This window comes from Thunnus thynnus, chromosome 14 (assembly GCF_963924715.1).
Source record: "Thunnus thynnus chromosome 14, fThuThy2.1, whole genome shotgun sequence".
Lineage (NCBI taxonomy): Eukaryota > Metazoa > Chordata > Actinopteri > Scombriformes > Scombridae > Thunnus > Thunnus thynnus.
The window spans coordinates 2938194-2954386 of NC_089530.1; the positions used below are offsets into that span (position 1 = coordinate 2938194).

A 16193-nucleotide genomic window follows, 5' to 3' on the forward strand; every position below is an offset into this window, starting at 1 on the left:
TACAAGTGCTGATACATGTTCTTTGAAAAAGTAGTGAAAATGTCTGTGTCCCATCTCGCAATGTTAAGCAAAATCCTTTGAGAAATCCCTGAATTGATCATGCTTTTCCTTAATTCACTGATTCACAGATTTGGATGAGTGCCAGCTACAGGGCGTGTGTCCTAATGGGAACTGTCTGAACACCGTGGGCAGCTTCAGGTGCATGTGTAAACCTGGCTATGTCCCCGACCCCTCGCTCACCACATGCATATGTAAGTCCTGCAATCTAACATTTCTTTCTCTCATCACTTTCTTATTCATTATCATCCAAACCCAGAACATCCACCGGTGCAGTGCCAGACTGAGCAGAAATCCTATACTGACAGAAATTAATGCATTACATTTGCATGCTGGTTTCTGACGTGCAGATTTGCTCATTCAAAAGCTTTCCTATATGAGTTTGATATTTTCCCATCACTTCATGACAGAAGACATGGGAAATATAAGTCTCATTATTTCCCCTGCCACCTGCGCCAAAGTACAAGCATAGCAAGGGCTGCTAGGAATGATGCAAGTGTGTGTTTGATGATATGCATATGAATACAGTGCATGTATGAAAGCATGATGTTTATTGTATAATCAGATTATCCCTCAAGCATGCACTCCAAGGCAGAATGTATAACTAAACTCCACATATCTCATGTCTGTCATATAAAAGGAGCAGGACAGATGTCACAATTGCTAAAGTGATCAGCGTTGAACATGATGTTGACCCTTCGTCTTGACATGCTGTGGGCACGTGTTCCCTGGTTCTGCAGTGCTGCAAGTTTCTGTGTGCACATGTGTTTGTGTGTGTGTGAGTGAGAGAGAGAGAGAGAGAGAGAGAGAGAGAGAGAAGAAGATGGAGAAAGTGTGAAGGGGTTGGGGACTGGGGTTGTGTCCTGGTTCTTTTTTATCTTGTGGCTAATGAAAGCCAAGTGTCCATTCATCAGCATCAGGGCTTAATTCAAGGGGCTCAGCAGAGGAGACTTGAAAAATTCATTATTGTTACTGCTGACTTCCAACAGCTGTGCAAACACACGCGCTCCAAGCACATAGCTCACCTGTAACTGAAAAGACCAGTGATTTACTTGTATCTTCTTTATATTCACTGTGACCAAATGTAGCTGAAGAGCAGGACCAATGAAGTTAACACAAAACAAATCGGATTCCTTTTGCCTTTTACTAAGCATGATGGACTTATCTGTGCGTCATGCGTCATCCATCCAATTTCATTTTTTTCATCAATCTATTTTCTCCCATTTGTTTGGGTCCAGGTCATGGTGGCAAAAGTCTAAGGCTGTTTCTTCTGCCCCAGTATAGCCTACTTTGCTGCACCAAGTTGTGAACATGGCCTCACAGCTGGGAATAACTGCGCTGACCCATGCTATTGTGGCCCTGCTTGATGGCAGGGCGGACCAGCCCCAACCTGTGACCAGCCACTCCTTCAAACCACCAAACTGTTTGGCTGAACACATGTGTGGCTGTACTGGCAACATTTATAAAAGTCTCGCTGTGCTGAACTCTCAGCACCCTCGAGGCTTGTAACAGAATCTCTGTGGTTTGGAGTTTAGTTTAACCCTTGCGTTCCTTTTCATTCTTTCATACAGTATATATTAGTCATACGCAAACTGGCTCACATTCCAAACTTTGTACTGATAAACCATCAGGAGACTTTGTTGTGTAGCAGTTATAGTAAATTCATTTAAATATTTAAGAGGAAGTAGAACAAGAAGAAAAAGCCACAGTGAGTTATTAGACAAGGATCTAAAAACTTGCCAACACACAGCCAACATGTAAACAAGGTAAACACATTTTACCTGGCTGCCCAGTACAACCACAGTCTGACCTGCTGCCCACTGAGCAGCTCCACTGGAGTAGCTTGGGTGAAGGGTCTTTTTCAAGCACACCTCACTGGTGGTAATGAGGTTGGGACAAGCACTGCTTTTTCACTTGTCCCACCCAGATTTATCCTGCCAGTCCAGGAATTGAACTGCATTGTACAAGTGACGGAAGTCATTTGTAGAATTTAAAAAAAGAGAGCATAAGAGAAAAGTTTAAATCCTGCTTGAAGCATATGAAGACACACCAAGTCTGACATTTTGAATGCTCTGGAGCAGGGTTTTTTTTCGAGGAATTCTCTGTATTCATGTTTTTTCCCTAAATCCTGATCAGACAATGACTCCTTCATGATGAAAAGCATAGTCACTGCATGATTCTGCAACCACCATGCTGTTTTTTGGCACAGCATTAAGACCAAGCACCAGCATTAAGAGCTTAATTCTTGTCTCATCAAACCACAGAAACATTTTCCTCATGCTCTCACAGTCCTTTAAGTGCAGTTTGGCAAACTCCAGGTTGGCTGTCATCTTCCTTTTACTCAGGAGTGGCTCCATCTACTCACTCTGCCATAAAGGCCAGACTGGCAGAGTGCTGCAGGGATAGTTTTCCTTCTGGCAGGTTGTATCATTTCTGCAGACGAACCCTGCAGTGAGTGGCCATTGAGTTCTTGGTTACCTGCCTGACCGAGCCTCTCCTTGCCTATTTACTCATTTTGGCCAGATGGCTTACTGTAGGAAGAGTCTTGGTGGTTTCAGACTTCTTCAGTTTCACAATAATGGAGTTTACTTTGCTCCTGGGAACTTTAAATGTGAAAGCATTTTTTATACCCTTTGCTGGGACTATGCCTTGACACAATTCCATTCTGGAGGTCTATGTCAAGTTCCTTGGACTTTTTTTTTTTTGATCTAACATACATTGTGAAGAGTGGGACGTTATGTAGAAATCATATAAATTATGTAGATATATGCCTTTCTAAGTCATAATGGACTCTAGACACCGATTATGAGGAGTCAGGAAGCATTAAAGGAGTAGCTCAACATTTTGGGATAAATAACTATTTGCCTTCTTTCCAAGAGTCAGATGTGAAAATTGATACCACATTCATGTATGTGCATTTAGTATGGAGCTGGAGTCAGGGCATGGTAGCCTAGCTTAGCATAAAGACCTGAAGAAGGCGGAAACCACTAGCCTGTCTCTGTCCAAAGTGAAAAATAAGCCTGTCAACACCTCTAAAGGTCACTAATTGACACATTGGATGTTGTGTGTTCAATCAGTACAGAAACAGAAATGTAAAAAAACAATATGTGGTATAGGAAGAGTTTTGTGCTGGAAGAGAGTGAATGGAGCTGGAGAGAGTCAATATTCTCATCTCACCCTCAAACAGAGAGTTAATTAGTATAACTATTCCTTTACGGCTCAAGTTAAAGTGTACTGGCCAATGGTTTGATTGTGTACCTATTCACTTAACATATATAATGAAGGGACTTGAGAATCCTTTCTGTCTGTTTTGACAGCATCAATACAGAACTTAAACTTCCCACTTGACTGAATTTTAGCTGAATTAGCTGAAGCCTTAAAGTTTCAGTCGGCTTTTTACAACAGTCAGTCCTGGTGTTTTGAAATCTGATTATTTGTTGGGGAAATAGGTCAAGTATTTAACCAGTAATTGAAATGATTTACTCCAGGTAACATTTCTGGCAAAAAGGAAAACTTGAACTGAGCATTCTTGGGTCCCCTTGGAGGTCATTATTTTGTCTCTGTTCCACTTAGAATTATTTCCAGTTAGCATTTGTTTGTGAAGATGTTTGATTACACAGTAAGACTTGGAAAACACAAGCTAAGGCAAACTCTCCTGCATGCCAGCGCTTGACTTTGATAGTGCATGAAGCATTGGCATGGAAACATAGATGGAAACATAGATGCCTTTCTAAAAACATGTAGTCTGCGCTTTGTTGTTTAAATGTGTTTCTGTGTTTAGCTTTAACTGTTTCAATATTGTTGTCCATGTCACCACAAATTGTGGTTATCTGACTTCTCACTGTAAAATATAGATTTTTATTAATGCACTCTGGTGTTGTTTTAGAAATATGTTTAGACTGTGTTTGTGGCAGAAGTTTGTGCAGGTGAGAAGGGAAGGTTGCTTTGGTGAAGGGGACCTCTTTATTTCTTCACTCTCTGTCCTCTCTTTCCCCCATGTATGTCTCCTACACTCTGGTGCACCACTTCCTACGCCTCCCCCCTCCTCCTCTCTGTCCTCCTCCTGCGCTCCTCTTCAGCCAACACGCCTGCCATCCAAGAGGAGAAGGGGGCTTGCTTCCGTTTGGTCAGCTCAGGGAGACAGTGTTTGCACCCAGTGTCTGCCCAGCTGAGCAAACAGCTCTGCTGCTGCAGTGTGGGCAAAGCCTGGGGCCCTCGTTGCGACAAATGTCCCCCTCCTGGAACAGGTAAGGTCCCCAGCCACATCAGACTTTTATCCTTTCTCAAAGAGAACTAAAGACCCCAAACTTTTTTTTCTCATCATTTTGGAGAAAACATCATGCCAAACACCATACAACAATCCTGCAGTTTAATTTGACCTTGCAAATCAGTAGATGTTAATACCTCAATGCATCTCAGAGGCACTGAGTTCTGCCCAGTGGGCCAGTGTTAACAAGCCACAGGCATAGGGAAACTGAGTACCATATTTCTAAAGTGTTATGCATGCTAGCACCATGACTCTAGAGATGGCAATGTCAATCTGTTGTTTTGTTGGTCAGTCCACCACTTTTGTCCAGACTGAAATATCTCAATACCTATATCTCAATAACTATTGCATCTATTGGATAGATTGGCATTAAATCTGATCTCCTGACTTTTTCCTAATCAAATTCACATTAGTGAGATGTTGAAAAAATTAACATCTTTGTTGGCACAAGGTTTTGTTCAGGCATTCATGGTTCCCAAAGAATGAACTCTAATGACTTTGGTGATCCCCTTATTTTCTTCTAGAGCCACAATGAGGTGGTTTGTGGTTTTGAGTGAAATATTTCAACATCTGTTTGATAGATTGCAATTAAATGTAGTTCACACATCTATCCTCAGGATGAATTGTAATAAACTTCCCATCTTTTCATCTAGCGCCACCATCAGGTCAAAATTTTTATTTGTCCAGCACTTTGGTTTACGACCAAATACCTGCAAAAGTAATGATATTCCCATCAGCATCAGCTGTACTTTGTGTTTAGTGCTCATTAGCAAATGTTAGCATGCTAACATGCTAAACTATCATGTTCAACATTATGCCTGCTAAGCACCCGCATGGTAGATTTGTCGTTGTGGGCATGTTTGCATGCTGACATTAGCATTTAGCTCAAAGCACAGCCCAACATAGCCGCTAGCATGGCTGTAGACTCTTGTTACAAAACATTGGAGTCTATTGTTAAAGTGGGGTTAGGTATACTAAGCAGCACTCTTTCACTAGAAGCTTACCATGTTCATACCACTGCCATCCAGAGTGTATTTTGATGAAAGATTACTGTAATAGTAGTAGCACTCTGGACTATGGAGACAGGTGTCCTTATATATATGAAAATAATTGGAGGCAGAGGTGAAGCCCAACATTTCTTGCTGGATGAACAACCCAATTTTCTTTTTAATGAGTTACAACAGCCAATTAGTGCTGCCTTAAACATCCACAGTGCCACATGTTGCTCATCTGTTGCTGTGTATGTTTGAGATTGGTTGGTTATTAGCTCTGCCAGTCAAAACTCTGTGGCAGGCTGACCATTGCATGACGAATTGACATCCCAAACTAAACAAACCAGCTATAAACATATTTTAGATAACTAGTGCTGTGTAACCTGTAATATAATGTAAAGTCTATTACAGTGGTGCATTTTTTTAAAAAACAAGGCCACATGAAATTACTGCTTTTGTGAATGAATTTTGGTATGATTCATCATCAGCGAAATGTTCTGTTTTTGGGGATTATACTGTTATAACTAATGACAGAGCCTGTCAGTAAATATTTAGAAGAGAAGAGAAGAGTTATTTTAAACTGAATGTGAATTTGATCAGAATTATGGAAGGGCACAACATAGACCTCAACATATTCAGAATAAGAGGGTTTCACTGTAGGGTTTCTCTCATAATGAGAACTCACAACTTCTTGAAATATTATGTGTTTCAAACCTGATGAACTTTTAGTGTAACAAAATTTGAACTGGGGCAGTATTATGTAACAATAAACTTTGAAACATGGAAGTAGAAAGCCTTCGGCAATATAAATTTATGCACCAAGAGCAAGAGACCTCTTAATGAAGGCATTTGCATGTATTTAAATACATATCTATATTGTATTAAAACATTCTGTTTCCAGCACTATTTATTACAAAACAACTTGATCTTTCAGGACTCTGCACTTGAATAAAAGACAGGAAAGTACAAAAAAAAACAAAAAACTTGTGTCCCATTCTTTTATCTCTAATACTTTCTGTCTGCATGGGTTTCACAGCTTGGCTAATTAGTTGCTTTTAGAGTTACTTTAAGATTACATTAGCAAAGCCTTTTGCAGTAGTTGCAACCATCCACTTTTGCCACTTTCCTGTTTATCTTTATTTTATTTCCACAGATTTCATAATGTCAGGGCAGTTAGGCACTTATTGTTAGTTTTGGGCAGTTGCAGTTTGTTACATCTCTAAGATTCCTGTGTATTGTAAATGATGTATTTGAAATGGTTTGGTCGTGGTACGCACATGGCTCCTTTAAAACTTATGTTTTGTCAGCAATATGTTTGGTGATGATGTGTGTGGAGATTTAGGTGGAATACATGGTTTACAGTTTGACTTTCTCTTCGTCAGATTGTCAGTTTGTTGGTGAGTAAAGTTCATTACTCAGTTAAAGTTAAACTTGTTCTCTGTCAGAACTTCTGACTTCTTGTCAAGTTCATCTCTATTCATATGTTCAGTAATCTTCTTTATTACTTCAAATGATCTAAATAGTGCTAATAAGATAGCTTGTCAGTCAATATAAATCTATGTGATGGTAAGTCATACAATGCTCCTTGTGCCCTTTGACCTTTTATTTCCTTTACCAGTGTTACCAACGTTTCTCACTACTTGAATGAACTGCATATTGTTTTCCACACTGAGCACTGAGGATAGGGGGTTGCTGCTTCCTCATGCTTACAGTTACACAAAAATATTGTACCATTGCGGGTGATGAAACCAAGCCAAGCATTCCATTACGCAAGGGCATTTAGTCTTGGAACAAGCATAAGCCTTGTCTCTGTCAAAGCCTGAACTCTCTGCACTAACACATTCTTGGATGCCTTTTGAGATACTTTGAGTACAAGTGATTGTTTTTAGTTTAAACCTTTTTTTTATTGTGGAATCAGTCATAAAATATGTTCATTATTACAAATTTGTCCTTGCTTTAGAGTTAGAGATATAACAAACAATCAAAAAGAAAAAAGAAGAGGACAGAAAAAAACAAAAACAAAAGACATGTATACAACAGTCCAGTTATCCCACCACCCTCCTCCCTACCCGGGACTTCACATCAATATTGTACAACTGATCAGTTTGAGCTATAAATGTATTGGAAAAGGGGATGCCAAATCCTGTTGAACTATATCAGTTTGTTTAATAGCGAGAACCGTATTTTTTTCCAAGTTGAGAAAGTTTTACAATTTCTTCCAGCCATAATTTGACAGGTGGGACCTCTGCCTTTTTCCAAAACATTAATATTAAGTATTTTTGCTATGATAAGTGCATAACATAGCTGTTGTTGTTGACATTTACTAAGCAGGGAAACTGATTGGAGACTTCAAGTACCACCAGAAGCAGGTCAGGTTCCATTAATGCAACATATCTGATAAAATTTGCAATATATTAGTCCAAAATGGAGTTAACTTCTTCAATATGGTATTTGGGGATACATCTGGAAAGATTATGTGTGTAATGAAGACAGTACTTAAAGTTGTCGGAGCGTTTGTATATATTCTCTAGAGCCTTATCTCAAAGATCACCATCTACCTCTGTACCCAGCTTATGTTCCTCGTGTGTTTTTATATTATATATAAAATGTTGCGTTTATATATACCCTGCACAGAGGGTGTGATTCTGAATAATGAGTTATAAAGATAATAGGTGTCTATTCCTGCTTCCCATCTTAAAGAATCCATCAAACTTTGCTGGTTCTATTTTCTCTAGAGTAGGTACGTATTTTTTAACATAATTCTTAACCTGCAAATATCTGAAGAAATTGTTTCTATGGAGACCATATTTGACCTGAAGGTGATTGAAGGAGGCAAACAGGCAAACTCCCGTCTACAACCAGGTCTCAAACCTGCTGGATACTCAGATCTCTCCATTGTGTCAAACCTGAATCTAAAGTAGAAGGGACAAAACAGGCATTCCCTGCTATTGGTAGGAAAGTGGATATGAACTCAATTTCGAAATGGGATATAATCTGTTTCCAAGTGCTTATGGAAATTATGTTATTGTGGGTTGAATTATGAATTATGTTTGTCGGCGATAAGATCAGTGCACCTATCTGATAAGGGGTATATTCCTCTCTTTCCATTTTGATCCAGGTGGGGTAAGTAAAAGAATGATCTAGCCACTTAATAATAGCGCGAAGTGCACAGACCTAGCAATAAAGTTAAGAAATTTCCCCATCTAATTTTGATTTATAGGGGTGAACCTTATTAATTTTGTGAGCCTTATAGTCCCATAGAAATGGAACAATGATGGAGTCAAGTTTCTTAAAGAACTTCTTATGTTAGAAAATTGAATTATTTTGAAATAGATAAGGAATTTGCGGCAGAAAAACTATTTTTATTCCATTGACCCCTCCCGCCAGGGAGATAGGAAGAGACTTCCAAACCTGAATGCTATTTTGCAACTTTGCCACAAGAGGGGGGAAGTTGGCTTTGTAAAGTGACTGGAAATCTGTCATTGTGATTTTGAAGGGAAAGTTTTGCGGTACTAAGGGGTCATGCAGTTTGATTTGCATTAGTTCAGTCTTAGACCAGTTAATCCTATAGCCCGAAAAACATTCCAAAATGAGAGATGGTGTCTAAGATAGCCCGGATAGAACATTGCGGTTTGGTTCTGTAAAATAGGATATCATTTGCGTATAGTCAGATTTTACTTATTGTATCTTTTGATTCTAGCACAAGGCCCATGGTAGAGGAGTTTTAGCCATTTTTCAAATTGTTTGCCAACACCATACCTTCTCAGGGTTGCAAAAAGATAAGACCATTGCAGTTGGTCAAAAGCCCTTTCTGTGTCGAGGGAGAGGACAGACAAATCATTTGTTTTCTGGCTCTTAGAGTGAAAGACGTCTTAGATTAAAGGAAGAGTGCCTGTTTGGTACGAAGCCTGTCTGGTTGGGATTGATAAGTTAACCAAATAAAGAGCTGAGTTTTACCCAGTATCTTTTGGTCATATGTCAAGAGTGATAATGATCTATAGGTACTTACTTCTTCTCTTTTTTCCCTGTTTAGTTATTTTTGTTTATAATGGCTTCCTTCAGAGTAGGGCACAGGGTACTGTCTAGGTTTGCTTGAGTTTACATATTATAACAACCAATAACAGAATATGTAATCTTTAAAGAGAGCTGATTATTTAGCCTAAACAAAAAATGAACAAAAATATGTTAACATTGACTGGCTAAAAGTTATAACATTGCCCAGATCCTAGCCTACTTTACCAACAAGATCCAATCACTTGCAGCACTTGCAGCGTTGTCTGTCGTGGGATCCTCTGCATCTTCTTTGCCTGTGCCCAAATAAAGGTTGGCAAACTCCTGGACTTTCCTCGCATCTGTAAACACAGTCCCTGTGTTTATAGAAGCAGAGAGTCACCCTCAGCTTCACTGGGTATAGCAGTCCATACTGAACTCCTGGCTTATCCCAAAGTATCCCTCTGGCTCTGTTAAATACTGCTCTGCATTTTGCGACCTCAGGAGTGGTCCTTCAGGGTCGCGGCTCTCTGGAGAATCGTTGTACCTTCAAATTAAGCTGTGTCTGATGGCTGTCCAAAACAGGAACATCATCAGCATATAGGTCAATTTTATGTCAGTTGTTATCTACTTCACATTCCCATGGTGTCTCAGTGATTGTAGAACAATGGAATACATCAGAAGACATAATAGACAGCTCTGCCAAATGTTCAATGTGAATGCTTTTAGATAAACAACTGAAATGCAAACTAATCCGCCACACTTGTTTTTAACACTAAAGCCCCCCAGTAATTTTAGGTTTATCAGTTGTGGTGCAGCTGAAGTTTGAGGGAGAATGCTTGGCTTGGAAACCCAAGTTGCTTTTTTTTGTTTGTTTGTTTGTTTGTTTTTTTGGCTTTTCCAGAAACTGGATTATTGTTGTATTATTGACTCTCCATGTGACTTAATTTAGTTTGTAGTTTTCTCTCTTTCAGTATCTCATTAATGTCTTTACCTTATCCCATGTAAGACTTCTGAAATATGCTCGTGTAAGGGTAGAGAGGTGGAAAAAATGTGGCACTTTGTAGCAAAAGGTGGAGTTTTGTTTGCTGCCGTGAACAAGTTATTAGTTCCATATAAAATATCCTCATCTTAGTTTCTTTATCAGGATTTTTGGAGGAATTGTCTCATATTGCTACTGAGATCACAGCTGCAAAGTAAAGAATGGTTTAAGGTAGACCCACAAAATACAACGTGCAGTTAAAATATTGAGAGATTAATTCTAGAAAGTGTGCTACTGTTGTATTTCTCGCGAGGTTTTGGTCTAGTAGCAGTTTTTTGGAGTTTGTTATGAACTAGTTAGAAGTAGTATATCCAAAACCCTTGTAGTGTGTCCAACCTAAAGAAGCCATGTAGACCATGATCTCAGAGAAACTGTCACACCAGAAGTCTTTATAATAGATGTTAACGTGTTTACAATTGAAAAGAGTGTTTTTTTCTGCACTCCTAATTTTCAATTGTATCATAAACTCTTGTATTTTTTTGTTATGTAGCTAAGTTCAAAGAGATCTGTCCTGGTGGAATGGGCTACACTGTTCTACCAAATCCACCTGTCAATAAGCCAGTTTACCAGGAGCCCATTGATCCACTACCCCCCCAACCCCTGCCAACGCCAGAGAGACCAGTGGAGGCTTTTGGGAAAGCAGACGAGATTATACCAGGTGAGTCTCTACAGTGCAACATCCCCAGTGCATGTTTAGTTTGGCAGAAAGAAGCTGTGTGTAATATTCTCCGTTTTATGTAACTTATAACTTGTTGATTTGGTTTAGTATTGTACAGTGAATTGGTGAAATTGCATTAGCTGACCTACACCAAAAGTACATTCGACCTTACAATTAAACAAGGAACTATATTATGATTAAGCTCCTAAAACTCAATAAACATAAAGAAGCAACAGAATAGTCTTTTAACTAATTCTTTGGATTGTTTTCATTACTGATTCATATGTTGATTCATGAAAAAAAAAAAACAACAATCAAATCTAAAAGACTACAAAATGAAATAATTACAGAATGAGCTCTGGAAAACAGTTGGAAATCACAATTTCTATGAGTCCAATGTGATTTTCAAATGGCTTGTTTTGTCTGACCAACAACAGCCAAAGATAATAAATTACAAAACAAATGAGAAAGTGCTTCTTGGATCTGACAGCTATATATCACAAAACAGGTTCTCCTGATGCACGAGTAGGCAATCAGTGTCTACAAATAAGGAGAATAAATTTGCCAAAAAGTCAAGGAACACTGCTTCGTCAAGGTACAAAAGGAAGACTGATGTGTTGTCGATAATCATCCAGCCACTATAGTCGCTACATGATTTTTAAAAAACTATACACTATAGGCTTTTTAACTTTTCTACCATGACGAAGCAATGTACCTTGACTTTTTGGATATTCATTGGTTAATCAATCAAGTCATTCATTTTTGCTTGATAAAGGATCTAATTGATTTTGCTCAGTGCACACCAAATGTAAAAGACAAAACCATACACTTCTTTGTGTTCTATTTGATTTTATTTTTGTACATCTGGTCAACAATGGAGGCTCCATGCTTCAGTAGCCATGATGATTGTTTGCTGTACATGCTTCTAAGCTAATTAAATTTACAGCAAAAGACATTACTAGGTTCACTCATTCTGGGCGAGTGGTGAATTTCACTGTGTCTTGAGCTAGGTTAATGTTTTTATTTGTTTGACACCAAAATTTCAGAAGAAACAACACTCCAACCCAAAGTGTTTTGTGCAAATAGAAATAGAAACACAATGATTTAACTACCTGATTGATTTTGTGTGAATATCTCACACATCAATTTGGACTTTATGTAGAAACACCTTTAAACCATTTATTGATTATCAAATAATTTATGATCAGTTAATTAATCACTTAAGCAATAGTCAGTTTCCATTGTGTGTTGTGTTTGAACGAGTGGATGGAGTTGATTTATGTCCACCACCTTCAAACCAGCCTGCAACTTGCCCCTTAAGTGGTAAAATACAGTCTAATTCTGTCTATTGCAGAATTTATCCTGCAAGAGTTAGATTTTGGAGATATTAAGGCATCAATATTTTGCATTGTAGCATGCTTTTAAGTGTCTGAACTCAATGTACTGTCAAAGAAATTAATATTTTTGAAGGATTGCTGTAGGCAATGCAGAGGGAGAAATGCTTTTTTGCTCTCCTTTTAATAAATGATGAATAAGTAACAAGTATCAAACAGTGTAACAAATTACCCCCAGTTTCTCTTGTTTGAAGTGTGGTTGTAATTTATCAGCCTCACATTGCCAGTGTCACACTAAAAATATCTACATTGTGGGATGAACAGCAATCTCACTTTTGCAAATTACAGCTCCAAAGTAGCACTACAAACCCTGATTTATGATCCCTCTTGCATGTGATTAAGAACCCAGATCTTAAAAGAAACATCCCTCTTGTGACATTTGTTTGTAGAGGACAAGGATTAAAGTGCTTTGGCTCACTTCACATTCCCTTCAAACACAGCCCAGCCCACATCCCTTCAAAAGAGGGAGAGAGGGGAGGGAGATGAACCTGGCTGTTGCTCTAGGAGGCAGAGAAAGGGAGAGGAGCTTCACCCTCTCCTGTTATTATTCAGGACATGCTTGGCAGCCACTAAGGGAAGGAGAAACTTTGCAACATCTTAGCCAAAGCCAGACACAGTCCAAATTACTGCTAAGCTTCTCTGGAGCAGAGTAGCATAGAGTTTTCCAGGCACACAGGACAGGCCTCAAAAAACAATCTGACAGAAATCCACCACCCAAAACCTGTGCAGATTAGTGTTTGGATACCACCAGAAAGTAATGTGGCGCCTGGCAGCCGTACACACTGGCATTTTGGCACAGCAGAAAGCCGTGCTGGGTGGGAGGAAGAGAGGAGGGATTTAAAAAAAAAAATCCTTCATGTTGTTATATTTCAGACCTAAGAATGTGGTCTCTGTTGTTTATGACCTTTTCACATCATGGAAACCTGGGCCTCTGAATGATTAAAGGGCGCAAAGGGTTTGCTTTAACAAAGGTGTCGTATTTATGAAATAAAAGTTGTTTGCATAGCTGAGATTAATTGCAAATGACTATGTCTTTGCATTCCATCTATTGATGATTTATGGAGGGCCATAATCAATGTTTTTTTTCTTGTGATCAAAGAATGATTGCTTTATGATTTTTTTAATTCCAAAAACTGTCTTTTTATGATTATTTTATAAAACTCCAACCAGCAGACATAAACTTTTCAGGTTTATACAGTAGTTATGGACATTAATGGGAAATCTCCACACAAAAACTGATAAAGTAGACCAATGTCAGCAACTAGGTTCAACCATGGGCCCCTTTTTTTCAGCACTGTTTATTTAGGGGCTGATGTTGTACAGGTGCAGTAAAAACATAGCCCAATATACTTTGTAATTAATAATTTGTAGGGCTGTAGTCTCCTGGTCAATTATTTGGTTGATATGTTCTCGTCTGACCAAAGTCTCATTGGTCATATAATCTCTGTGTCACTTTCAGAAGTAGAAAAGCAAGCGGAGCAGAGGAAAAGGTTAGCAGTAAATTGTCAGTCTGGCAGTAAATGTACAGAACAGACTACAGTGTAACAGTTAATAAATGCTGCAGCTTCTGAAGACCAAGAAAAGTCACGTCTGTTGTTTCCTGTTAGCCTAGTTATTAAGTTAGCCTAATCTGAAGACACTAAACAGAGAAATTGAGAAGGGAGAAATGTGTGGGTGCTGAGCCCCCCACCCCCTGGCGACTAATAGATTAGTTGAAGATTATGGATGATTTCAGTCGACCAAGATTTTCTTTGGTTAACTACAGCCCTATTTATTTGTTTTTTTCTTGTTTATTTCTTTTAATTAATTCAAGAAACCCTGGATTTATAAAACAGTTGTAGGGTATCTGAGAGCAGATGTCATAATTTCCATTAGTGAGTGAGGGCTAATATGACAGCAGCTTTATGTTAATACTCATATGGCAAAAAATGACTCAAAAGCACGACTAGAAATGTAATTAATATCTCATCCACACACAATAAACAGTGGCTTGATTCATTTATGGTTGAAGCAAAATGCTATTATTGACACAAATCTGTGTGAAAATTCAAATCAATTTCATTTTCTTTCATGAGATGAATAAACTGTGTTAACTTATTGTCTGGTTAGTAAGTAAGCTAGCTAGCTTTGCTGAATGACAGTTAGCAAGCTAGCTAACTGGGAGACCTATTGGGACTAACTAGTGCCAGCCTGTTCCCAGTTAGCTAGCATGTTAGCGGTTAGCTTGCCAGCTACAGTAGTTTGCCAACTAGCCCTGTGAGTAGTCATGTCGTCACCAAGCCTCTGGCACATCCTTTCCTGAGCATGCGTGGGTGAACATAGCTGTGCCACTAGCTGTGCAGTGAGAAGCAAACACAGTGATGTCACAGCCATCATCAAAATCTTTAATGTTTATATACAGGTATATTGTTTGGAATAATAGAATGTAATGTGAAATCCACTGACAGGACAGTTAGAGTATATTATATTACACACATACACTTACATTTTTTCACACTATAAATCTTTTTTTTTCCTGTGGTTCAGTAGCAACAACTGCACCAGATCAGGTAGGTTGGACACATTCAAGAGTGAAAATGTAGAAGCAGTTTGCATGCACACAGACACTCCTCTCAGCCGCTGAGGAGTGGCAGAATCACCTTTGCATGAAGTCAGCAACATTGCTGCATGACTTTGAGCTGGTCAGCACTGAGCAGTCCATCAATATGTACTTTTTCAATGTGTATATGTATACGTAAGTACAAGTAAAATAGATGGAAATCCTTGACATTGTCACAAACAAATCCAGACAAAAGTCTGTGTTAAAGTGGCAAACACTTTTTGCTTTCTGGCTTCCCTGCTGAGCTTTTCATTCTTGCTCTGTTATTAAACTGCAGTCAGTTGCCATGCAAGCTGAATGCTAATCTGCTTCCCAGCACAGCACTTGCGTTGCATGACAGAAGCAGTGTGCTTCCATTGCAAAGCTGATAAATGATTACATTTGGACTTAAAATATGCATAGAGTGCTCTGTTGACCTTGTTCCTTTGGTATTATTGTCTGTGTCTTGTCGTTGAAGGAGCTGGTAGTTCCTGTGGTTAGTAATAGGCCAGTAGTTGAACCTATCCTGCCCCAGCTATCTCCGGGTGTGTCCACTGTCAAGATGGAGGCAGCCTACCCAGGTGTCTGCTTCTCTACCCTTTATACTGTATGGTATGGTAGCCAGTGTGTGACATCTCAGACTCAGCTTGTCAAGCTCAGAGCAACTTTGTTAGCCTCAGCTGTTCGTTAGTTCAACTAATGTTTGTCAGGACCAGTTGTACTGTAATACTACGGTTAAAATGCTAATGTTAGCAAATATCTGTAAAAAGAACAAAATAACGTGTATATGCTAACATTAAGCTAAAAGGACAACTTAGCCTGAGGAAACACAGTTGAGAACACAGAATGCAGCTGAGTCTGCTGCTGACCAGATGAGTCTGATGTCCTAAAAAGGCCACTGTACTGTGATCTTTTTACAGTATTAGTATTGATTATTTCATTCATTCATTCTTTTCTTTTATTTATGCCACATCTTCCTCCATTGTTTTATCTTTTTCTAAGCTACAATCATGCTTTCAGAACAGTGGAGCTCTTTCACTGACCGAGCTGGAAAATTTCAGGCTCTGTGATGAGGTTGGCAACACTCCTCATATTCCCTCCAGTTCTCAGTTTAGGATGAAGCCAGACTGATATTTATATGATCATAAATTTCTAAAACTTTTACAGTAAGATTGTTAATTATTGCACATAAACCAATACTAAACATTTTAATTT

The 16193-nt window shown here is 38.8% G+C and overlaps 1 protein-coding gene across 7 annotated transcripts in view; it reads left to right on the plus strand.

Moving 5' to 3' along the window:
• Window positions 1–16193, plus strand: part of ltbp1 (latent transforming growth factor beta binding protein 1) — a 157858-nt gene that overhangs the window by 95282 nt on the left and 46383 nt on the right. For 4 of the 7 annotated variants that reach the window (XM_067609332.1, XM_067609327.1, XM_067609328.1 and 1 more), the window contains 5 exons: window positions 129–251; window positions 4137–4304; window positions 10839–11006; window positions 14927–14949; window positions 15457–15559. In XM_067609332.1, coding sequence (XP_067465433.1) covers window positions 129–251; window positions 4137–4304; window positions 10839–11006; window positions 14927–14949; window positions 15457–15559 — 585 coding nt within the window. The remainder of the gene's footprint in view (window positions 1–128; window positions 252–4136; window positions 4305–10838; window positions 11007–14926; window positions 14950–15456; window positions 15560–16193) is intronic. The other 3 variants (XM_067609329.1, XM_067609334.1, XM_067609330.1) reach the window with 2 other exon arrangements.